Genomic DNA, 26,660 nt, shown 5'->3' with positions numbered 1-26,660 from the left:
TCACAGAAACACAAAAAAACAATTCTATAAAAAAACTGCAAAAGACCCCAAGTAGCCAAAGCAATCTTGAGAAAGAACAAAGCTGCAGGTGCCACATTTCCTGATCTCAAACTATACTACAAAGCTATTGTAACCAAACATTATGGTGTTGGCATAAAAACAGACACACAGATCAAAGAGACAGAATAAAGAGCCCAGAAATAAAACCATCATGTATGAGCAATTAATTTTTGCCAAAGGACCCAAGAATATGCAATGCAGAAAGGATAGTCTCTTCAGTAAATGGTGTTGGGAAAACTGGATAGCCATATGCAAATGAATGAACCTAGAACCCCATCTTATAGCATACAAAAAAAACACCTCAAAATGAATTAAAGATTTGAACAAAAGGCCTGAAAGTGTAAAACTCCTAGGAAAAAAAAAAGTAGGAGTAAGCTGCTTGACATTAGTCTTGGCAATGACTTCTTGAAGTTCACACCAAAAACAAAAGCAACGAAACCAAAAATAAACAAATGGGACTATTTCGAAGTGAGCTTCTGCATAGCAAAGTAAACAATCAACAAAATGAAAAGGCAAATTATGGAACGGGAGAAAATATTTCCAAATAACATATCCTATAAGGGGTTAACATTCAAAATATACAAGGAACTCATACAACTCAACAGAAAATAATAATAACCCAATTTAAAAATGGACAAAAAGGCTAAATAGACTTTTTTTTTCCAAAAAGACATACAAAATAGCAAAGGGTATATGAAAAGGCGTTCAACATCACTAATAATCAGGGAAATGTAAATCAAAACCACAATGAGATATCCCATCACACCAGTTAGGATGGCTGTTAGTAAAAAGTCAAAAGAAAACAAGTAGTGTCAAGACTGTGAAAAAAAGGGAACCTTTATACCCTGATGGTGGGGATATAAACTGGTACAGTCACTATGGAAAAGAGTATGGATTTTCTTCAAGAAATTAAAAATAAAGTTACCATATGATCCAGGAATTCCATTTCTGGGCATATATCCAAAGGAAATGAAATCATTATCTCAAAGAGATATCTGTACCCCCATGTTTATAGTAGCATTATGTATAACAGCTAAGGTATAGAAACAATCTAAGTATCCATCAACAATGAATAGATAAATAAAGAGCTCAACTTTATATTATTTTTGATATCCCTATACACCTCAGACATTCAGATATGTATTAAATACTAGTTTAAACATCTTCCATAATAAATACAGAATAAATTCAGTATTATGGACTTTAGTGTACATAGCAAATCTTTCTTATGTAAAATACATTAACTTAACTGGTTGTAAAATGTTGAACTTCCAAATTATAAAATCCTTATGAATGGCACAAGAACCCCTCCACATAATGGATAGAATACTATTGCTTTTCCTTGTTGACATTACCAGCTTAATTGTCTATCCCTCTCTTTTTTACAAGTTGTAGATAACATGAATAAACAGCTAATGTCCCAAGAACCAGCAAAACATTATCAAATTCATCGAAATTACTCTAATGTGTTAAATGGCTCACAGTTAGGATCTTAGTCAACAGATTAATAGTCAGCAAGTTATTCCCATAGAGATAAGTATATATAGCATTCAATTTGGCATTGAGGCAAATGATTATTTCTAAATAAGAATTAAATATAATCAGGATAAGTACATTTCCACCATTTTTTTGTGCCATTTCTTTTAAAAACTGCCTAAATTCCAATTTGAGATCCACCATTTGCTAACAGTGTGATTTCATAAAGTTATTTGACTTAATCTTTAATTATTAATAACTGCCATATAAAATTTTGGTTACAATTAAATGACACTTATCTTGATGAGCACTAAGATAAGGAATTGATGAATCACTATATTGTATACCTGAAACTAATATAACACTGTATGTTAAGTATACTGGAATTAAAATTTTAAAAAATAAATTTAAAAAAAGATTAAATGAAACAATGCAAACAAATTGCTTAGCATGTTTTTGGGCACACATTAAGTGTACAAAAAGGTGACCATCAACAATATCATCATCAGCATTGTTCTTATTATTACTATATTATAATTAAAGAATATAACTAAAGCCATAAGTACAAAAAAGGCTACCAAGATCAAAAAATTTAAAAAGTAAGCAGATGCATAAAAATGATCTTGTATCAAATGTGAAAAATATTAGGCTGTACAATTATACAGCTAGATAATTCATTCATGCATTTAAAACTTTAAAATTGGGCACCTGGATGGCTCAGTCAGTTAAGCAGCTGCCTTCGGCTCAGGTCTATGATACCCCGGTCCTGCGATCGAGTCCCGCATCAGGCTCCCTGCTCAGAGGGGAGTCTGCTTCTCCCTCTGCCCCTCCCCCCTGCTTGTGCACGTTCTCTCTCTCTCTCTCTCTCTCTCTCTCATTCCCTTGCTCTCTCACAAAAATAAATAAAATCTTTTAAAAAAATAAAACTTAAAAATTGTTATATTCATGGAGAGACTAGTTGGATTAATCATATGATCTTATGATTCTTGACACTTCAATATATAATTTGACTTATTATAAATTTTATGTAATAATTTGGTATTTTTCTTAATGTTTTGGAAAGAGCTGGGGTCATGAAGTCACTAAGCCTAGTCACTAAGAGCCTGAGTTTTGAATTGAGATAGTTGTAATTTGACCGTGCCACGTTAACAGCTGTATGATCCCTTGGTCTCAGTTTTCATATTTGTAAAACAGAGACCACTGATGCCTGCCTCATAAGGCTTGTATCCCAAACAATTATCTACTAACGTTGTGACTTCAGACACATTACTTAACATATCTGTGTTCCAATTATCTTATCTGTAAAATGGGTGACTATAATAGTAGCGATTACAATCATGTGAGAATTTGATGAATTAATGTATCCAAAGTCCACAGAATGGGAAATGAGACATAATAAGCATTCGATGTTGGGAGAACTAGTTGGCAGTAACAGTAATAGGAATAGCAGGACTAGCAACAGCAGAAGCAGTGGCAGCAGCAGGAATCACAGCAGAGAAAAGAAATAAAAATAATTTCAAATACAGTCCAGTAGGCGGCATATATTCAACAGTTTTCTTAACTGAAATTTATATTAAATAACAAAGTTTTCTGTTAAATGACATACTGGAGTAATTCAACCACCCATCCCCCCGCCCCGCCTTTTTTCTTAACCAAAGAGTAGGTACCCAAGGTTACACAGGTACTTAATGGCAGAGGCAAGGTTAGAACCACAGTACCCGGGCTCCAAGGACAGTATTTTTAAAGCTTGCAAGCCTATCATATTTAAAGATTGAGATTATTTGTGCTGAAACATAGATCCTACTTAATAATTCAAGTTTTGCTAAAATAGGAAATAGAATTTAAGTTATACAAATTTCTTTTATAGTGATTTTGGCTGGAATATATCCATTTCATTGACTAAGAAATAAAATTAATTTCATTGACTAAGAAATACCAATACTCTAACCCTTTACTCTAAAAAAAGAAATCCTTATTTTAAATAAAGCCACACTCCAAATAAAATTAATTTCTTTCCACTCTCTTCTGAGGACCAGAATCTGGACAACACAACTAAGAAAAATGAGTGATATTGCTGAATTACATTTTTAGCGTAATACAAGTGAAGTGAGTTTAAAATCAAGTAGAGAAAAGATTTAAAACAAATTATAAATAAGAAAAAATACTACAGAGTGAAACATAAGGAAAAGGTGGTTTCTATTCATGAGATGGAATAAGAAAATTAAATAAATTAGAATGAATATTTTATTTCATATTTACAATACAAACAAAATCAGCTTACCTTTGGCAGGGTTTGATTCATATCCATATGATGTTTTGTTAAAAATATGATGATCACCAGAAGAGGGTATTATCCTTGAATCTGAAATAGGATGAATCCCTTTAACACGGTCAGCTATTGCTTTATGTTGCTCATAAAATCCAAGTTTCCTTGGGGAGCTTGTCACCAACATTTTTTCACCATTTTGTACTACCATATGTTCTTCTCTTTGCATATCACCCGATTGGTGAGTCTCCGAGTTGTTCCCATTCATAACAGGTAGTTCAGTGATTTGCAATAACACTTCCTTCTGATTAGCAGCAGAGGTTTCTGATAAGGAATTAGATTCAGTGCTACATCGGCCTTCTAACCTGTATTTTCCAGGAGACATAATTGCACAGGGAACAGTTCCCATAAGGTCTATTGTTGTCTTTGTAACAGCAGCAGGATTGGAAGAGATCTGAGAGGTAGAATCATTGTGGCCAAAGTTGTCACAGTGGGATGCCATGCTTCCACTTTGAGGAAATGCATCCGTTTCAGACACAGAATCTTCAGTCAAGGCTAAGAACTCTGAAGGTGTCTGAGCTGTTGTAAGATCAGCAGAAAGCAACGGAGATTGTAAAGAGCTTCCTGCCCGTTCTGTTACATCCACGGAACAAGACGGAGAAGCTCTTACTAATACAGGCTCTCTCTCCTGGAACTGTGTAATTTCCAATGAGAATCCAGACTGTTGTACCAATGAAATGGATTGACTCTGTGGAACTGGTTTAGAAAATTTATAGTGAGATGAAAAAGATTTAGTAAGTAGCTTCTTTGTTGACTGCTTAACAGAACGGCGAGTTTGTTCTTCTGTGAATCCAGAATCATCCCCCTCACTTTTGCCAGAACTTAGGCAATTTATAAAGACATTCTTATTAGTTGAGTGCTCCTTTTCCCTTTCAAAATCTTCTGTTAAAGATCTTGTTATCTTCTTATTTCGTGAACTGCTAAAACCAACAGAATGTCTTCCCCTGGTTTTAATATGTTCTTCCAAACTCAGTTTTGGCATACTGCTATGACCAGATTGAGCACCATTTGAAATACTAAGGTTCTGGTTGGTAGCATCTTGCTTAGGTTCACTCCCCTTCTTATGGTGGAAACTAATGGAAGGAGTACGGAATATGCTCCTGCGTTTACCTGTACTACCTGAGCTTGAGTTAGTGCTGGAAGGAGAGGAACTGTGGACACCAACTGTATTACTGGAGGACGGTGAAGAAGGAAGAGAATCATGTCTTCTGCTAATACTTCTCCTGAATATTGGCAACCGGGAGACCAGAGTAGATCGTCTTGATCCTGAGTCCCCCATTGGGACTCCAAGGCTTGCACTGTGATAGCCAACTTAGCAACCTAAAAAAGTTAAAACAAAAAGAACAAGTCAGTAGCATTCAATTATAATTATAATAAAGACATTTTAAGACAAAACATTGTTTTTCAGTACAAGGAATAGAATTCGGTTCACACTAAAATAATAAATAATAAAATTCCGATACTAAAGGATTTTTTGAAATTTTAAGTAGCAAAATTACCCAATAATTTGCACAGCAATTTTATAATGGCTCAAACATTTCAAGATTACCAAGAATATTTAGTCTATTGAAGAGATTATTGGGTTGGGAGACACAAGATCACTATTCAAGATCCAGCTTTACTACTCCCACTAGTTCTATAATTTGGTAAACTGATCCTCACACTTTTTATGTCTACTGATTCAGATGTAGTAGCCATGTGACCACCATAATCATTGCCAATTTGGGTAAAATGACCCACCTCTGCCTCTACCGGCCAGCGGCAGATATATCACAAGACTCAACAAGTTACTGATCTGAACTTAACAGAATCACAGACCAGACTAAGGAATGATCTGACACTAGAATCTTGAGTCAAAGAAAAGCAAAACAGGAAGTATTCTTCTCCTTGGAGTTTGATTTTGGGGCAGTGAGAGATAATCAGGACACTGGCAAATGAAACTAAACCACAAAGGATACAATGCAGGGTTATAAACAAGATAAGGTTATGAGGAAACCATGACTATGAGCTGAAGAAAAGACTTGAATGAAAATTAATTAAACTGGTAATGCTGAAACAAGTAAGAATACATACTGACAGAAGCAGAAGCACAGAAAATTTATGCACCACGTTAATGTCAGGGTGGTGATGATGGAGAAAAAGACGGAAGAGGACGTGAAGGTGGCAGCTCTACAGTTCATTAACTGTGATGTACCAAATACTTTTCTTACACAGATTATCTCTTTTAATGCTTTTAACTGTAGAAGCAGCTACTAATACCATGGTCATTTGACAGCAGAAAGGTTAACTTTCTGTTATTCAGCTAATGAGTGGTAAAGCAGGAATAAGAAACGAATCCTTATGTAACCACAGGATCAGCTCATAATCAGATGATAATTCTGCCTTCAGTGGAGTGAAGAGCCAAACCGTGTGCTGCTGAAGGTCCAGCTATGCTTCTACTTCTACAAGAGATTCCCACTTGTATGGTCAATCTTGCCATTCTGATGACTGCTATTTTTCACTGATTTTCATAATGTGTCCCAACTGGTTCCTGTTTTGCTTTATTTCTGTATTTCACGTAATTCCTTAACTGTAATGTATACACCCCCTACATCAACTTGAATCAGACTGTTTCATTTTGCTGTTTTTTGCAACCAAAACTACCTAACTGAACAATAACAAATACTACATAAAATGACCAGCCCTCCATTTTATTATTCTTACAGAAACATTATGAGATTGATCAAGTGAAATACTTTCATGGTCCTGAAGAAGTATGAAACAAAAATGAAAAAATATATTCCCTTTCAGATTCACATTTAAAAATATTTAATATTTTGTCCCAAATGATATAAAATCTAACAGATTTGCATTAAATGATTTTTATTAAATGATTTCTACTTGCATTCACTAAATTTGAATCTAAATCAACTATGTGTAAAACACTCCCAAAATATCTGCATATTCTTGTAAGCCTTTGGGAGAATAAAGTTTATTTTTTTAAAAGATTTTATTTATTTATTTAACAGAGAGAGGCAGCTAGAGAGGGAACACAAGCAGGGAGACCAGAGAGGGAGAAGCAGGCTTCTGCTGGGCAGGGAGCCCAATGCGGGCCTCAATCCCAGGGCCCTGGGATCATGACCTGAGCCGAAGGTAGACGCTTAACAACTGAGCCACGCAGGTGCCCCAGAAAATAAAGTTTAAAATATAAACAAAGACACTTTAGCTCTCAAAATCTCACAAATTAAAAATATCTAATTTTCCTCCCAGGTTAAATCTAATTTAACCAATTTCCAATTTCCAAAGTGGGATATAAAAAATAATAAAATAAATGCTGACACAAAAGCAAGAAATGTTAAAAAAAAGGCCAATAAATATTTCAATATACACAAATACTGAAAATATCCTATTAGTAATAATGGTAAATACCTTGACATTAATGCATTTATAACCATAGATTCACCACCAGCTAAATATCATAATGGTTAATAATGCTCCAATTATAACAAAATTCTTCACTAGGCATTGAATGGAAACAAATCATGCACATTAATGAAAAATCACAACTGAGAATATGTTAACTAAAGCATCAGTAAGACTGAAATAATGAAAAAAAATGTATTATTTTTTTTAAGATTTTATTTAATTGTGAGAGATTAAGCACTAGTGGGAGGAGGGGTAGCGGGAGGGAGGCAAGCAGAATCCCTGCTGAGTGGGGAGCCCAACAGGGGCTCAATCCCAGGACCCTGAGATCATGACCTGAGCTAAAGTCAGACACTTAACGACTGAGCCACCCAGGCGCCCCTGTGTCAGCATTTAAAAATAGGGACTCATTCAATATCTCTTTAGCAAGTATTCAAAGGATTTAACTAATAAAAAAATTCAGAAAAAAAATATAGTAATTACTCCTCTCTTCCTAAGTGCTTCATGAAAACAACCAGACTTCCTTTGGGTACCAATAATACACTTAGGTTACTAATATATTTAACCTAATTTAAGTAAAAACATCATAAATACTAAGAGATATTTGCACATTGAATGGGATAACATGAAACAGATATAAAATAGATATAATCTATTGAGATATATAGATATAATCTATATAAAATCTATTGGAGATAAAAATCCTTTAGATTTTACTTTGTCTAACTGATAGTCTTTTAAATTAAGGTCCTGATTTCCTACTGAGAGCTTCCCAGCTAAAAAAGAGAAAGATTATATATATATATATAATATATATAATATTATATATATATATAATTATCCATATTTTTTAGAGAGACTCTTCTATGTTTAGATGCTATTTATATCTCCAGATTCATTATCCCCCTCCTATTTAATTCTCTAATTGGACTGATTACTGCTTGCCATTTTCTGTTCACTCTCACCTGCTGGGCATTTGCAGATGTGGGATCACCTGCTTAGGATGCCCTTCCTGCAACTCTGATGTGAAATATTCCTAATTCTCTAACATTGTCCCTTCCAGGATGTCATCCCTGACTCCTTTCCCATTCTCTTCCATTTGGGATGTAATACTACTCCTTTACATATCCTCAAGTATTACCTTACATAGTTAACATCTATCTATCTGACTTCACTATTTGACCTTAAGTTTCTTAGTAGCAAAGGCCATCTTGCTTTGCCTTGAGACCCCATTGCCTAATGTAAGACACAGTTAGTACCTGTCAAGTAAATGAATTTTAGGAAATAAAGTTTTAACTTCAATACATCAGTATTTCAAACCTAAATAAACATATTTTCTGCCTCACTACCATAAATAAATGCTGCAATTTTGAGGTTAATTATATTAAATTACAACTTTTAGAGAGTCATACATTAATTGAAAGCCTTTCCAACTGCAAAATCATTCAATAATCTAAAATTTGCTAATATCTGAAAATGTTCTAGAAGCACAATGCTAAATAAAAAAGTTGAATAAAACAACATATCACATCAACTATTAATGAAAGACAAATGTAACACTGCAACATTAATTTTATTTTTATTATAATTTTATTATGACAATCACCTTTTAATTTCTTAATAAACCTTGTGTATATTTTCATATATTTTTAAAAATTTCCAAGTCAGATAAAATAAACATCTTTTTTCAGTTCTCCTCTAATATTTCTTGGTTCAGAAGTCATATCACCTCAATCATAACAGATCCTATAAAATACACAGGTTGAACTAGACCTGCCCATCTTCCAGGGGCCTTTACTACTATGAACATTATTTTCTCTGGGAAAACAAATTTGTTATAAAGAGTGTCTTCTAATTATACCTTTAAAGCTATATGAATAAACAAAAAATTAGACTATTGTAGACAATATCACTACACAGATGCATAACTTGACCCTACTGGAAGTGGTATGAAATTCAGTTTGATCTCAACTGAAGAAACAGTATCCTTTGCTCTTTAACACCAGGATTTAACAAAAAATTCCCAGAAAGTACTTTATCCAGTGATCGCTGTAACTTTAGCAAACACTATCATTACCTTTAAGAGTGCAACATCAAACAGTAGATCTGTTCTGAATAAAATGAGGTGAATCTTATTTGGCATGGTTCAGAAAAATACAAATTCTAGTTAAAGGGGCTATATGCATTGCTAATGTTACCTATTTAAAATAGAGTAAATGTAAAATAAGAAATACTGAAAAATATACATATATATTTTTAAATTATGTGAATATACACACACACACACACACACACACACACACACACACACACACATACTTTCTTTCATGATTCCAAAGGCATTATCTGGAGTCATAAAAAGACTTTGCAGGGTTTCAGGGGCGCCTGGGTGGCTCAGTCATTAAGCGTCTGCCTTCGACTCAGGTCATGACCCCAGGACATGATCCCAGGGTCCTGGGATCGAGCCCCACATCGGGCTCCCTGCTCAGTGGGAAGCCTGCCTGCTTCTCCCTCTCCCACTCCCCCTGCTTGTGTTCCCTCTCTCGCTGTCTCTCTGTCAAATAAGTAAATAAAATCTTAAAAAAAAAAAAAAAGACCTTGCAGGGTTTCAAAGCAATCATCTTGAAAATGAATACCACATACAGATAGCTATGTCTTTCTGTGCAAGTAAAAGAAACAAAACAAAACCCCTTTCACCTTTTTCTTTCCCAGCATTTTTTCAAATATTTTCCTAGAATTTGAATACCCCTCATATTTTGTCACCATAAGCCAAAGATGAAGTCACCTGACAGACCACATCTGAGATAGTCCTAAATATCGTTTGTCTTTCTCCCCAAACTTGTGATGTTTAGGGAGAAATTTACAAACAAAAATACTTCAAATCCAAGCTCTGCCACTTACTAGTAGCATTAGCTAGAATAAGATAATAATTATTTTAGGTATGAGAAGGTACAACATCAGAAAGAAACTTAGCACTCTGCCTGATAGTGAATAAATTTCCAATTTCTTTTCTGATGCAATGATTCAAGCAAGTGGGGAATAAATGATTATAAAAATGAGCTACTTATCAAAATCTGCCCCAATTATTCCATTTTAAAAATCACCTAAAAATATTGGGGGGAGTAGATTTTCTGAAATCAGAAAAGATTTCAGAAAATAACCCAATACAGCCTAAATGATAATGCTGAAAAGAAAATCTATGATACATGATGAAACAGAAGAAAGAAAATTCACAGAAACCAAATATTCTCTAGGTAACAATTTGTCAACACTAAGAAAGTGATGGCAGAAAATAAATTATATGTAAACATATCAAAGGCCATTGATCAACTTTTACCAAAATTAAATAAAATAAAAGCTTGAAGAAGTTTCCAAAACAATCTTACCTAAATATGTCCTTTAGCCACAGATTCAAAATGAGGCTCACAACCTGTTAGGTGGTTAGGGCTCAGCTGGAAAGTGCTCCAGTCCAGACTCTTTCTATTACAAAGCCATGCAATTTACACCTTAACATTCTCTAACTTTATGTTGTAAAGTATCCTTAAATGAATTTCTAAAATGTTTTACTGTTTTTCCCTTAAATGAACAGGGAACTAATGGAAGAATTTTTAACAGATAAATCACTACCACAACATGAACCAGGGCCACTTCAGCCATAGGGTTAGCGAGGGCAACATGAGATAAATTAAAAAACGGACGGATCAGGACCAAGTGGGTGATCGATCACAGGGAAGAAAATGAGATTGTCAGCTGAAGGCAGAAAGAGTCAGAAATCATATAATTGATCAGGTATGTTTAATTCACAAATTATTAAATTTGCATATAATGTAGCCGCACTGAGTAGATGAAGTTCTTTTCAACAAATAAACAAGAAAATAATCCAAATAGATAACTGCTTATATCAGAAATATCTACCTTTAGGTGAAGACAACTACTAAAAATGATTTGACTCTAAAGTTGATATGTAAATAGAGGTAGACTGCCCCTGATTAGATCTGTATAAATCAATCTCCTTGGAAAAAAAGAGAATGAGTGAGGTCAAATTAGCATAATAATGGGAACCGTTACAATAGGAAAGGAGAATACATTTTAAAGAGATTATTCCAGCAGGATTTAGGGAAGCAGAGGAGTTCCCTGTCCGAATTGATGGAAGACAAGGGGTCCTGATACATATTTAGAAGGACATGTAATCTTGAGACCCAGCCCTATATGATCTTAGTTATTTAGTGACCAGAAGAGACAACAGAAGGTAAAATGACATATAAAAAGGATGGATTTGGGCCAGAGATTAGATAGAATTTAATATTTGAAAGAAGTCAAAAGCTCTATCTACATGTGACCAGGCTTAGGTAAATGAGACTATTTATATTTAAAGAACATTATAATTTATGTTCCGGGGATTTACACACAATGAATGTGTAACTGTTAAGAATGCAGATTCTGACACAAGAATATCTAGACTTGAATTGGGCATTACACATGAGTTGTGTGACTTGAAAGTGGCTTAAAAAGGTATTTAAGCTCCCTGCGCCTAAGTTTCTTCATGAAGATAAACAGTTGCACCTACCTTAAGGAATTTTCATCAAGATCTAGTAAACACACACAAAAAAGCATATTTAGTACAGGGTCTAACATATGATAAGTGCTTTAATAACTGTAAGTTATTTATCAAGAACAATTAACCATGTTTGTACTGTTTCACAACAAATGATTTTTAATTCAACTTAGAACTTTCCAAACCACTCTTACCTGGAAGTTCTAATTCTGTCTACTCAAAGACTAATACTGTCATTTCCTGAGTCAATCCTGAACAGGACAGAATGATTATTAGGAGCTACAATACCTACATGTCCATGGGGCTTAGAATTAGTACTGATATATATGAATAAATAGTGATGTGGCCACTGTTGCATTTTTTAACTTGTCTCATAAATAATTCCATTCAACTTGGTCATGCTTTTGACCCAAAATATTATGGGCCATGCTGATCTCCTACCTGACAAGTTTAGTTCAATTTTCCATTAAGTAAATATTGAGTTCAATTATTCAGTCTTAGTTTTTTTTTTTATCTTTAACAGAATAATTTAGACTTTAAGGAGAAAAATAACTGACAAATATTATGAATATCCAACGACTGTGTCTTAGGCTCAAAACATGATTCCCAAAAGATGAATCTGATAAATTTTTTGAGCAGTGCCAATGTCAGTGTAACAAATACACAACTTTAAAGAGGACAGCACACATCTAAAAGTACGTATACATTTGTTAATAAAGAAAAATTATATTATTTTTTATAATCACATCTTATATTGGAGAAATTTGTGTTGGTTTTAAAATATTATTTTGGAAAAAAAAATCTTCACAGCAACCTAGCTAAAGTTTCTTAGAAGCAGGGCCTGAGCAAGGGATTCTTGTTCAAGCAATTTATTAGAGAATTACTCTCAGGAGAAGGTTAAGAAAGGAGCTATGATAGGACAGAGGGAAAAGCTAATCAGATATGTGGTCACCAATGGAGACTAGCTTCAGACTGATCCCATGGGATCTGCAGCCTAACTCATGTCTTGAGATATGGCTGATCTTTTGTAGTCTCATGCCAGTCAACCATTTGCAGACTTCTCTAAGGAATGAGAAAAAAAAATATTTGAAGCATATATGACAGGCAATGGATTATCTGGAATATATAAAGAATTCTTATAAATCAATAAAAAAATCAAATGAGTAAAGAATATGAACAAGCAATTCCCAGAAGAAATACACGTCACCAATGAATTTATGAAAAGATATTCAAACCTGTAAGTACCTGGGGAATATAGAAAGAACTCCTACAAGCCAATTAGAAACAAAAAAAAAAAAAAGAAAGAAAGAAGTAGCAAGGAATACAGACAGGAAATTCATAAGAGGAAACACAAATCTTTAATCAGTATATGAACAAATATTCCAACTCCACTATTAATCAGGAAAAAGTGCAAGATACAATTTCTTACCACTAACAGCTTAAAACTAAATAATATCAAGTTTGGGCGAATGAAGTGGTACTTACAGACACTTACGAAGGAGTCCAAATTGTTAAGGTTATTTTAGAAAATTATGTATCAAAATATCAAGTTAAGGGATTTCACTTCTCAGCATTTACCCTAAAATAATGTTCACATATCTGCACAAAGAAACATGTACAGGGATATTCAAGGTTGGTTTATATTAGTTAGATTAAAAGTAATATATATGTCCAATAATAGAATTTTTAAATGAAATGTTATTTATCTATTCTACAGCATAATGTATAAGAGCTAAACATATAAGGTAAAAGATATAAACTGACATAGAAAACAATTTCCAACGCATTTAATTAATAAAATCAAGGGTGCCTGGATGTCTCAGTCAGTTAAGTGTCTGCCTTCAGCTCAGGTCATGTTCCCAGGGTGCTGGGATCCAGCCCTGCATCAGGCTCCCTGCTCAGTGGGGAGTCTGCTTCTCCCTCTCCCCCTGCCCCTCCCCACTGCTCCTGCTCTCTCTCTCTCAAATAAGTAAATACAACCTTTAAAAAATAAAATAAGGTAGCTAAAAGATACATTATATAAATTATAAATGAATTATTAAACTTTAAAAACAGTATGCATAGGAAAAGATCTGCAATGTTGTACTTCAAAGTGTTAACAGGGGTTATCTTTGAACAGGGCCTTTGTCACCAATGAGGACACCAGGGTTATATGCAATATGATGAAGCTTTAACAGTAAGAATGAATTAATGAATTATTTTTATAAGTAAACCTTTAAAAATTCAAATTCAGGTAGTATAACTACATAACTTATCAAAGATTATATAATGTCGAAGTATGATATAGGCATGTAAATATGTTAAAAGTAACTTGGAATGTAGTAGTCTCTGGAAGAAGGAGAATGAACACCTGGGAAAATGGTTTTTCTAAATAATCTGAAAATAAACAATTGACAAATATGACAAAATATAAATACCAATAATCTCTTCAAACATTTTATACATTTTATTTTCTTTACTAAAAAGTAAAGGAGCAACTTTATAATAAATAACCTGCAGTTGTGCTTTCATATCAGCAGAGGGTGCAGGAGATCTTCCTTTTTAACAATAAGGTCTATTTTTCCTACAACTTTCAAAACCAATTGAAGATTTATTGTGCAGTTAATTATCAAGTCCTTCATGTAAATGAAAAATGAAAGTCTCCGAATACATTTGCAAATTATAACTTTTTTTAAATAAATGGTACCTTATAAAAATAAATTGCCTTTGGAATTGAAGGAAGACTCTAATTCTGAACTTGGAAGTTAGAATAATAAAAATAAGAATTTTTTTCAGTTATCCACTTACAACTATGTATAGAACTCGTGTTTTATTTTTATTTTTTTAATATTATTTATTTATTTGTCAGAGAGAGAGAGAGAGGGAGCGTCAGGCAGAGGGAGAAGCAGGCTCCTCGTTGAGCAAGGAGCTGGATGTGGGACTCGATCCCAGAACTCTGGGATCATGACCTGAGCTGAAGGCAGATGCTTAACTGACTGAGTCACCCAGGCATCCCTGGAACTTGTCTTTTAAAGAGAATTCAGATTCAAATATATCAATTCAAATTTATTATTTATTTTCCAACATTTTTCATTTTTTCTGAAGAGTAGAACATATGTACTGCTTTGGAAAAAACATTAGTATAAAAAGTGTACAAGGGTAGTAGCGTATTTTGTTCCTATTATATGTTGTAAATATCTATCCTTTAATTTTTAAAATTTTATTTGCAATATTGCATTAAACGGCTCATGGTCACAAACACAAATATAAATAAGAAAAAGAAAATACTATCATAGGTCAATATAAGATGACTCAAAACCAGAGGGAAAAAATTTTTTAAATACAAATTAGAATACATATTAGGAGATTACATTTAAAGACGGCTATACCCAACATTTATAAATATGTTATATCTGTGTCTGTGTGTATATTATCAGTAATACAGATACTGACAATACAAATCAGCATAGGCAGTAATATGGAATTCAACATCTTCAATGTATGCTCCAATTTAAACATAAACTGGATCAATATAAATATAAACTTAGATCAATATAATTGGAAGTCAGCATTGGTCTGATAAGATGGAAAAAAAGAAATGAGTGTATCCACAAATCATTACTGCCTTTCTTTTCTTATAAATACCGTTATAGTTGTATCCTTTATAACACGAATGGAAGCATGTTACAGAATATACTCATTTCCATTCAGTTATGTGTTGGCATGGTGTACAAATTCTGTCAGAATCATTTTAAAAACAGAATCTTGGATTTGTTGTGGTTTTTTTTTTTTTAAGTGTTGTCTTCAAATTCAACATGCAATGATCACATTTGTCAATGACACTGTTCCACAATATATCTGTGGATATAATTTCTCTTGGACTCTGTTTCTCCATTCATAAAATTAGAGAACTGAATAGATGAATTCTGTTAGTCCCTCTAATTTATTAAAACGCATGCATACCATCTGTGAAATTTAGGATACACCTTCACATGTGCACACACGCACACACACATGCATCTGATAATAAAATGATATTCTGAATATCTTTTCTTTCATTTCAAAGTTAATAGTGAATGAGATTCAGTATTGCTTCATAGTTAAGTGAAAATAAAGTTCTAGAGAGTACCGCCCCAAACACAGATGTAGTATATGTTACAAAAGAGAGCAAGAGTACATTTGGGAATGCAGTCTATTTGTTACATGATAAAATCAGAAATGTGATTAAGTTTCTTTCTTCCCCTTGTATTTGCTTACATAAATTGTTGAATTTGACCAAATCATATACATATATTCTTACTTTTCTCTTATTTAAAATTGTAGTTTGTAATACATGAATTATAACACAGGTGGATAGAGTTTTTAGAATTTAGGAAGGAAGGCATGGCTGATATTTAACACATTTTAATATTTAAATTCTCTGATACAATATCAGATTAAAATTATTTCAGATTATATCAGATACATTTTAAACTTGTAGAAAAGGCCAATAATAAATGAACAATTAATAGATTTATTCTAGATCCATAAAATATAATTAAAACTAGATTTTACCAAATACATTAAAATATATTTTATTACCTATGTTGTTCTTTTACTTAAAATTTATTTATTTTTGAGAGGAACTACATAAAATATATTATAATAAAGGGAACATAGTAAATTCAGCTCATCTCTTTCTTTGTTGAAACACACACACACACACACACACACACACACACACACACACACACCTTAAACTTTGTAAATAAATTCACTAAGTTATCTTCTAATGAGACTATCGTCCTGCATCAAAGACCACTATAAGGAATGACTGACTGCTCTTGAGTTTATATGGAGTCATATACTGTTCATTTGATAGAAAAATTAGTAAGAGTGAATTCATGAGAGAAGGACCTATGTTTATGCGAAATGGGCTGTGTTAGCTGTATTTGGTATCAAGAATAATGTGCCTGACTTGGGTTGCCACTAGATGGAGATTTTGCATCTTGGAACATTTAAGGAGTTCTACCTTGGTGTTCAACTGGAAGGTGAATTTCTGTTTCTGGATAAAGAAAGAAAAATCCAGTTGGTTAAGTACCTCATTCAAAGACATACAGACAGGTAGCTAAACTAACATTTATGGAGCTCAGAGTTCCTGATAACGGAACCAACTCTAATCGAATCAAACAGAAGAAAAGACTGTCATTGCCAGAAACATGTCCTATTTGAAACAAACAAAAGAATCCTTGTTCTATATATGTCTAATATATCTATATAATTAAATGTTGTTTCCCTTTTTATAACTTTAAAACAAAATTTATTTTTCAAGACACTACATTAACATAATTTGTTTTCTTTTTTGCCTTTTGTAGCTTTTTTTTTAACTTAGTCACAAATTCACTGGGAGAGGTGCCCTCCTATTTAATGAATACATAAATGATCTCATTTTAATCCTCCTAACAACTTTATTAGATAACTGTAATTTTTCTTGTCAAATAAATAAATTTGGAGACAGAGAGGTAAAGTCGAGATTTAAATCCTGGTATTTCCAATGCTAAAGATAAACTTTGAAATTATATCAGTCTTCCTGAATGTACAAAATAGATAGAGGGATAATACTACTATATGATATTAAATAATAATATTCTTAAGGCTGTTGCTGCCTTATGTGTAATTGGGAATGGCTTAGTATTCCATATTAGTATTCCAACGACAGATCCATTAGAAAGTAATCAAGAGGACTTTTAAATGACCCTCCAATCAGAAATCACAAATCACAAGGAATGTTAATTCTGCAGGAAAAAAAAAATGCATCCACTAGCAAAGAATCTGCAGAGTGTTGAGTTCAACAGTGAGAAAGAGAGAGAGTTGTTCCATTCCACAAACTTAAGTAGGCTATCAGTTGCATGTACAGGACTAAATAATAAATAAGGACAATAAGCAGGATTTAAGGACATTTTGTAATTCATAATGAAATCTTGAAAGAAGCATGCAGGACGCCTGGGTGGCTTAGTAGGGTAAGTGGCTGCCTTCAATTCAGGTCATGATCTCAGGGTCCTGAGATCAAGTCCCACATTGGGCTCCCTGCTCAGTGGGGAGCCTGCTTCTCCCTCTGCCCCTGCCCTGCCCCCCTGCTCGTGCGTGCTCTCTCTCTCTAATAAATGAAAAAGAAAAAGAGAAAGAAAGAAAGAAAGAAAGAAAGAAAGAAAGAAAGAAAGAAAGAAAGAAAGAAAGAAAGAAAGAAGAAAGAAAGAAAGAAAGAAAGAAAGAAAGAAAGAAAGAAAGAAAGAAAGAAAGAAAGAAAGAAAGAAAGAAAGAAAAAGAGAAAGAAAGGAGGGAGGGAGGGAGGGAGGAAGGGAAGGAAGGAAGGAAGGGAGTGGAGGAAGGGAGGAAGAAAGCAAGAAATACACAAAGAAAGAAAGAAAAAAGAAGCATGCATGCAAGCTTCAAAAGAGTGGAGAAAAATCTACCATACAACAAACAGAAGGTTACCAGAAACTGGAAGAACCTAAAGGACATCCTGCTTGCTTTGTCTGTGGAGAAACAACATGATGGATAGAACACCATGTGGATATACATGGTGCTGTATCCATCTATCAAACATACAGTATACAGTTTTACAGTTTATAGTATAAACTGTATATAAATACTTCAACAATGTAACGGAATAATTCAAGAATGAGAGTCATAGTCATCTCAAAATAATTTTTTAGTTTTCTTCTGAACATCTTAATATATCATTCTGGTTTTCTCCTATATAACTTAAGGGATACATTTCTGGATCCACATTTTCTGGGTTTGAATTCTGATTTGTGCACTCATTAACACTGAATAAACTCCTTAATGCTCCTCTCAGCCTCAGTTTCACTATGTGTGAAATGGAGAAAATCAGAGCACCTCCCATGGTAACTATTATGAGGATTAAATGAGCTACTGTGTGTTAAGTGCTTAGAACTGTGCCCAACACAGAGGAAGTGTAAGCTATTTTTTATTATTACAAAATTATGTAAAGTGTGTCTGACTTTTCTATTTTAAGAATTTGAAATAGAAATCTGTCTCAAGAATCCAATGCCTTAGATGGGAAAAACTACTGAAGCAGCACCCTTTGCACAATTTTCTTTTAGTAAGGCTTATTTGTTTCTCTGTGAGCTGTAAGTTAAGATAGTGTAAATGTGGATAGAGTGGGATAATATTCTCCACAAACCCTTAAGGTAAAGATTTGTACTGTAGCCTGGAAATGACAAAAGACAGAGGTCATAAACCTGAACATTCTACATGAGAGATGAACTCTCTTTTTATTTTCTTCGATTCAAGTATATTTTATGCTGATACCTTGGTTAATTTTATGTTGTTCACACTGCCTAGCATAATAATTTCAAATGCGTTTTATTAAAATAACTGAAAAGCTATATAATACTAGCACACTTTAAAAGTTAACCACTAACAATTTTTCCATTAGTTTAAATATGGGAAAGAATGTATTTTTCTGGCATGTTTTATGCTCTATATGTGCTTCATTTTTTTAAAGATTATTCATTTATTTATTTGACAGAGAGAGAGAGCACAAGCAGGGGGAGCAGCAGGCAGTGGGAGAAGCAGGCTTCCCACTGAGCAGGGAGCCCGAAGCGGGGCTCCATCCCAGGACCTTGGAATCATGACCTGAGCCGAAGGCAGATGCTTAACCAACTGAGCCACCCAGGTGCCCCTTTATATGTGCTTTAAATATATTTTCATTAATACATTAAGCAGCATATTTTGCTTATTTCATTTAAGGAAAAGATATATAAACCACATGTCATTATAATCTAATTGTAGAAAGCAATCCTCGCTGTCAAACCAACAACCAATGAATATCCTTCTTCAGAAGAAAAGGTTTCAATCATCAAATAAATCTGTTAATACCCTCAAGTCAATATTCTCACTTAGTCATGTTTCAAATCTAATAGGAAAAGGAGGAGGGAAGGCAGAGGAAGGAAGGGGAGAGTGACTTGGAGTATCACTTCTATGAAATAAGGTACCATCCTCTCCACTATTTCTTTAAGGTACTCAAGGGACTTCCTGAGGAATAAAACCTTTGACTGATACCTTGGAGATCTTCAGAGACTGGACAGTGCATCCTAGAAAGATTCAGAAGAGGTGAGAAGTTGGTTTTTGTTTTGGTTTTTGGTAAAGTGCGAGATAGTAAAAGGCAAAGTAAGAAAGATGAACCTGACAAATCTCAGAAGATTTTCAAGCAAAGAAAAGTATGGAAAATCACAACTGGAAGTTGAGGATTCAGAAACTGATTCTCTTAAAAGTATCCATGCCTGTATAAGCCACCACAAATCCTTGAGGCCCTGGGTCTGAATACCACAACTCTAGCACACACAAAATGCTCAGTGGATTCTCTCCTTCATTCAAATATTAAAATATAGGAGAAAATACCTTGTTTTAGGCACAGAGGATGCAAAAGAGAAGAAGAGACATGAGGTTCCTTTTCTGGTGAAGTATCTATTCCAATGAGGGAGATAAAATATAAACAAGAAATCAAATGAACTTGACATATAGACAGTGTATATGTCATGTAAAAAAAATAATCATGGTAATGAGATAATAAGTGAAGGGGGCAAATGTGGAGATAGGGATATTTGAGGTGAATGAAGTATCAGTGGGAACAACCTTTTTTAAAGATTTTATTTATTTATTTGAGAGAGACAGACAGACAGTGACAGAGACAGCATGAGAGAGCACAGGCGGGGAGAAGAGGGAGAAGCAGGCTCCCACCCAGCAGGGAGCCTGACATGGGGCTCCATCCCAGGACCCTGGGATCATGACCTGAGCCGAAGGCAGATGCTTAACTGACTGAGCCAGCCAGGTGTGCCGAGAAGAACATTTCTGACAGAGGCAATATTAAGTACAAACTCCCTGGGTCAGGCATGAGTTTCATCTATCCAAGTAAACAGTGTGAGTAAAGGGAATGCGTGTATGAGATGATCTGGGTCAGGAAGGTGGAGGGCCAGATCCCGTAGGGCCTCACAGGATATAGTGCTATGCTTGGATTGTATTCCAACTGCTAGAAAAAGCCATCAGATTAAAAGAGAAGTTAAAAGAGAAATCTTCTTTGTAAAGGATGGATAGTAGGAGTAACCAGCCAGTTAGGAAATTACTATAATAGTCCAAAGGAAGAGATGATGGTGATCTGGTTTGGATAGTCATAGTACAGACAAACAAGGGAACAGGCTTGGTTATCTTGGGGTGTGGGGAGTACCAACAAGAACTGCTGATGGACAGGGTGTGGGGGTGAGAGAAAGAGAGGAATAAAAAAAAATGCCTAGGTGTTTTTTTGTTTTGTTTGTTTTAATATGGTTGTTGGGTTTTTGTCATTGGTTTTAAATGGGGGAAGAAGTGCTACTCAAAATGACCATCATAATGGTAAAGTCAATATGGAATAGATAAATGAAAAACAGACACCCAAAGTATTAAATTATGATCAAATATTCACATAAATAACAAATCTTTTTTCATATTGAAAGCAAAGTGGCCTATGACACAGTTTTTAAATAGAAGCTCATTTCTGACCTCAAAGTTAGAGAATTTGGGAAATATGGAAAATACAGGAAAATATAAAAGATGAAAGCATCCAATCCCATCAATGGTACTCTGTGTATTTTTAAATGCAGGGAGTGTTCATGTGGCACAATGTAAACTGAAGCACATGCATATGAGAACTGTACCCTTGCTTTGCACAATTCTGTGCTGCTTAAATTTCATGACTCCCAGTTAACACAAATCATGTAATTCACGCAAAGCAATGAGGAGTATGTATTTTTTTCAGTAATTTTTATTTTTTTTTAAAGATTTTATTTATTTATTTGAGAGAGAGAGAATGAGAGATAGAGAGCATGAGAGGGAAGACGGTCAGAGGGAGAAGCAGACTCCCCGCTGAGCAGGGAGCCTGATGCGGGACTCGATCCCGGGACTCCAGGATCATGACCTGAGCCGAAGGCAGTCGCCTAACCAACTGAGCCACCCAGGCGCCCTTTTTCAGTAATTTTTAAATCACTGAGATAAAGTAAAAATATAATGTATCCTTCTAAGAAATTTCTCACATATTATCAACTCCTCATCTGAGATTTCTTATAGGGATTTACCATAAATTACTTAAGGTAAAACATATAGGTAGTTTCAAACACTTCCGTAAAAAAAAAAAAAAAAAAAAAGGCAATCTTATACTATACTGTTGTAAAAGTAACTAATCCATTTCAGCTAAATAGTCATTTGATGGCATTAAATGTCTCCATTTTTTAGCTAGACCAGGGTTGGGAGTTTTTATTAATGAAAAGAACCCTACGTGATGCTTTGGATTCCAGCCCAAAGGCAGTACTGCTTCTATTATCAGTGTAGCGGGACCAAAGTCCTATGTGTAAACCTCTACTTGGTAATAAATGAAACTGTTCTGAAGCCTACAAACTCTTTCACGCCTCGAGGGTATACCATTTAGTAAATCACCAGAGCAACACCAGAGGCAAAACCATCTGATCGCACTACGTTTATTTGTCCTCGAGGTGCCTCTCTCCCATTCTGCAAATGATTAATTCACTTGAGGCCATGCAGGCACATAAGACCATCTCTCTGTAGCACTTCGAGAAATCAAGTCAAGAAAGCAGGCAACAAGGTGAAGAATACTGATACAGAGATAGGATATTTCCAAAGAATGTAAATCTGTTTACAGGTAAGTGATTCAGCCTACTTTATGAAATCTACAAAGTGGGAGATCTGTGTTAGGCATAAAGGAAAATGCAAAATATAGACTTGCTTCCTCCTGCCCTTAAGAGGTTTATAATCTAATTAATTAAAATAATACAAAAGGAAACCGAGGCTAAATGTGAATGATACTGTGGTACTGACGATATATGCAATTAGAGTTCTGAGAAGAGAAGAAAATGAGGCAGACTAGAAAAGGAAACTATTAGGAAAGGAGCAAACTAAGACATGAAAATCTGAGACTAAACAGTTTTCATAATGTTTTGAGATTTAAGAAATTGAGTTCATTTATTCAATAAACACCTATTGAAAAGTATATTCTGTTTCAGGCAGGAGACTGAAGGTGCTCTTCTCTTTTCTCTCACCCTCCAAATGTACTGTCATTAGGCCATGGAATACAAGCGCTACAAAGCACCTAAGAGATGATCACTGAAGCCAGCATTTCTCAAGGTGTAATTCCCAGCCCAGCAACATCAGCATTACCTGGGAAATCATCAGAAATTTATACTGTTGAGCCACAGCCCCAGAAATGCTCAGTCAGAACCTGTGGGTGGTCTCACCTAGCACTCTATTACTAAGACCCTCAGATGATTCTGATGCATGCCAGAGATTGAAGACCACTGATATAAGCTAACCAGGGAAGAACCTGGAGGCTATTGTGAGGTCATTACTTGATAGTTAACAGCAGAACTAGAAACATGATTTCTAACTCACAAGAGAGTTTTTTTTTTTTTTACTCCATTATAAAATAAATGCAATTTTCTGTTGGTTTCAGTAACTTCTTTGTTTTTCCCCTTTCCAAACATGAACCTTGGAAAATTTAAAAGCTGCTTTTAACAGTATGTACTTTGTGAAAAAATGTATTCCCTTTCCACATGGTGATGAACTAAGCAAACTAAGAATGTAGATGTAGAATTTCATTATTTTTATTAATTAAAACTTTGTGATTTTTTTTAATATGGGTTTTTTTTTATTTCAATGACATTTTTATTCTCATTATAAAACACAACGATTAATTATAGCCAGGGATTACAAAACATTCGGGAAGAAAAGAATTTTCTCAGGTGTTGCCTCTTTCAAATCCTCTTCCTTTTTTTAAAAAAATATTTTTTCTATTTTTTTAATTTAAATTCAATTAATTAACATATAATGTATTATTGGTTTCAGAGGTAGAGGTCAGTGATTCATCAGTCTTATATAATACCCAGTGCCCATTACACCATGTGCCATCCTTAATGTCTATCACCCAGTTACCCCATCCGTTCACCCCCTCCCCTCTAGCAACCCTCAATTTGTTTCCTATGATTAATAGTCTCTTATGGTTTATCTCCCTCTCTAGTTTCATTTTGTTTTATATTTTCTTCTCTTCCCCTATGATCCTGTTTTGTTTCTAAAATTCCAAGTATCAGTGAGATCATATGATAACTGTCTTTCTCTGATTGACTTATTTCACTTAGCATAATACCTTCTAGTTCCATCCACGTCATTGCAAATGGCAAGATTTCATTTTTTTGATGGCTGAGTAGCATCCCATTGTATATATATATACAACATCATCTTTATCCATTCATCTGTTGATGGACATCTGCACTCTTTCCATAGTTTGGCTATTGTGGACATTGCTGCTTATAAACATTGGGGTGCACATGCCCCTTCGAATCACTACATTTGTATCTTTGGGGTAAATACCCAGTAGTGCAGTTGCTGGGTCATAGGATAGCTCTATTTTCAACTTTTTGAGGAACCTCCATACTCTTTTCCAGAGTGGCTGCACCAGCTCGCATTCCCACCAACAGTGTAGGAGCGTTCCCCTTTCTCCACATCCTTGCCAACATCTGTCATTTCCTGACTTGTTAATTTTAGCCATTCTGACTGGTGTGAGGTGGTCTCTTTGTGGTTTTGATTTGGATTTCCCTGATGCCGAGTGATGTTGAGCACTTTTTCATGTGTCTGTTGGCCATTTGGATGTCTTCTTTGCAGAAATGTGTGTTCATGTCTTCTGCCCATTTCCTGATTGGATTAGTTGTTCTTTGGGTTTTGAGTTTGATAAGTTCTTTATAGATTTTGGATACTAGCCTTTTATCTGATATGTCATTTGCAAATATCTTCTCCCATTCTGTTGGTTGTCTTTTGGTTTTGTTTATTGTTTCCTTTGCTGTGCAAAAGCTTTTTATCCTGATGAATCCCAATAGTTCATTTTTGTCTTTGTTTCCCTTGCCTTTGGAGATGTGTCTAGCAAGAAGTTGCTGCAGTTGAGATTACAGAGGTTGCTGCCTATGTTCTCCTCTAGGATTTTGATAGATTCCTGTCTCACATTTAGGTCTTTCATCCATTTTGAGTCTATTTTTGTGTGTGGTGTAAGGAAATGGTCCAGTTTCATTCTTTTGCATATGGCTGTCTAATTTTCCCAACACCATTTGTCGAAAGGACTGTTTTTTTTCCACTGGTTATTCTTTCCTGCTTTGTTGAAGATTAGTTGACCACAGAGTTGAGGGTCCATTTCTGGGTTTTTGATTCTGTTTCATTGATCTATGTGTCTGTTTTTGTGCCAGGACCATCTGTCTTGGTGACTACAGCTTTGTAATAGAGCTTGAGGTTGGCAACTGTGATGCCACCAATTTTAGTTTTCTTTTTCAACATTCCTTTGGCTATTTGGGGTCTTTTCTAGTCCCATACAAATTTTAGGATTATTTGTTCCAGCTCTGTGAAAAAAGTTGGTGGTATTTTGATAGGGATTGCACTGAATATGTAGATTGTTCTAGTAGCATAGACATTTTAACAATTTGTTCTTCCAATCCATGAGCATGGAACATTTTTCCATTTTTTGTGTCTTCCTCAATTTCTTTCATGAGTGTTCTATAGTTTTCTAAATACACATCTTTTGCCTCTTTGGTTAGGCTTATTCCTAGGTATCCTATGGTTTTGACAGCAACTGTAAATGGGATGACTCCTTAATTTCTCTTTCTTCTGTCTCATTGTTAGTGAATAGAAATGCAACTGATTACTGTGCATTGATTTTATATATCCTGCCACTTTGCTGAATTCCTGTATGAGTTCTAGCAATTTGGGGGTAGAGTCTCTTGGGTTTTCCACAGAGTATCATGTCATCTGCATAGAGTGATAGTTTGACTTCTTCTTTGCCATTCAGATGTCTTTTATTTCTTTTTGTTGTCTGATTGCTGAGGCTAGGATTTCTAGTACAATGTTCAACAACAGTGGTGAGAGTGGGCATCCCTGTCACATTCCTGACCTTAGAGGGAAAGCTCTGTTTATCCCCACTGAGAATGATATTCACTGTGGGCTTTTCGTATATGACTTTTATGATACTGAGGTGTGTTCCCTCTATCCCTACACTGTGAAGAGTTTTAATCAAGAAAGGATGCTGTATTTGTCAAATGCTTTCTCTGCATCTATTGAGAGGATCAAACGGTTCTTGTCCTTTCTTTTATTGATGTAGTGTGTCACACTGATTGATCTGCGGATGTTGAACCAACCCTGCAGCCCAGGAATAAATCCCACTTGGTCGTAGTGAATAATTCTTTTAATGTACTGTTGGATCCTATTGGCTAGTATTTTGGTGAGAATTTTTACATTCATGTTCATCAGGGATATTGGTCTATAATTCTTTTGGTGGGGTCTTTGTCTGGTTTTGGGATCAAGGTAATGCTGGCCTCATAGAAATACTTTGGAAGTTTTCCTTCCATTTCTATTTTTTGAAACAGATTCAGAAGAATAGGTATTAATTCTTCTTTAAATGTTTGGTAGAATTCCCCTGTGAAGCCACCAGCCCTGCACTCTTGTTTGTTGAGAGATTTCATTATAATTAAAGGGTCTATCCAACAAGAAGATCTAACAACTGTAAATATTTATGCCCCAACATGGGAAAGCCAATTATATAAGACAATTAATAACAAAATTAAAGGAACACATTGATAATAATACAATAGTGGTAGGGGACTTTAGCACCACACTCACTGCAGTGGACAGATCACCAAAGCAGAAGATCAACAGGAAGCAAGGGGTTTGAATGACACACTGGACCAGATGTGCTTCACAGATATATTCAGAACATTCCATCCTAAAGCAACAGAATACACATTCTTCTCGAGTGCACATGGAAGAGTCTCCAGAACAGAT

At 34.7% G+C, this 26,660-nt stretch overlaps 1 protein-coding gene across 4 annotated transcripts in view; it reads right to left on the bottom strand.

The window, feature by feature from the left end:
* Nucleotides 1-26,660, bottom strand: part of CCSER1 (coiled-coil serine rich protein 1) — a 734,167-nt gene that overhangs the window by 577,981 nt on the left and 129,526 nt on the right. For all 4 annotated transcript variants that reach the window (XM_027600507.1, XM_027600509.1, XM_027600508.1 and 1 more), the window contains exon 2: nucleotides 3,818-5,182. In XM_027600507.1, coding sequence (XP_027456308.1) covers nucleotides 3,818-5,141 — 1,324 coding nt within the window. In that variant the 5' untranslated portion in view covers nucleotides 5,142-5,182. The remainder of the gene's footprint in view (nucleotides 1-3,817; nucleotides 5,183-26,660) is intronic.

Source organism: Zalophus californianus, chromosome 2 (assembly GCF_009762305.2).
Source record: "Zalophus californianus isolate mZalCal1 chromosome 2, mZalCal1.pri.v2, whole genome shotgun sequence".
NCBI classification, from domain to species: domain Eukaryota; kingdom Metazoa; phylum Chordata; class Mammalia; order Carnivora; family Otariidae; genus Zalophus; species Zalophus californianus.
This window is presented reverse-complemented; position numbering and strand designations above follow the sequence as displayed.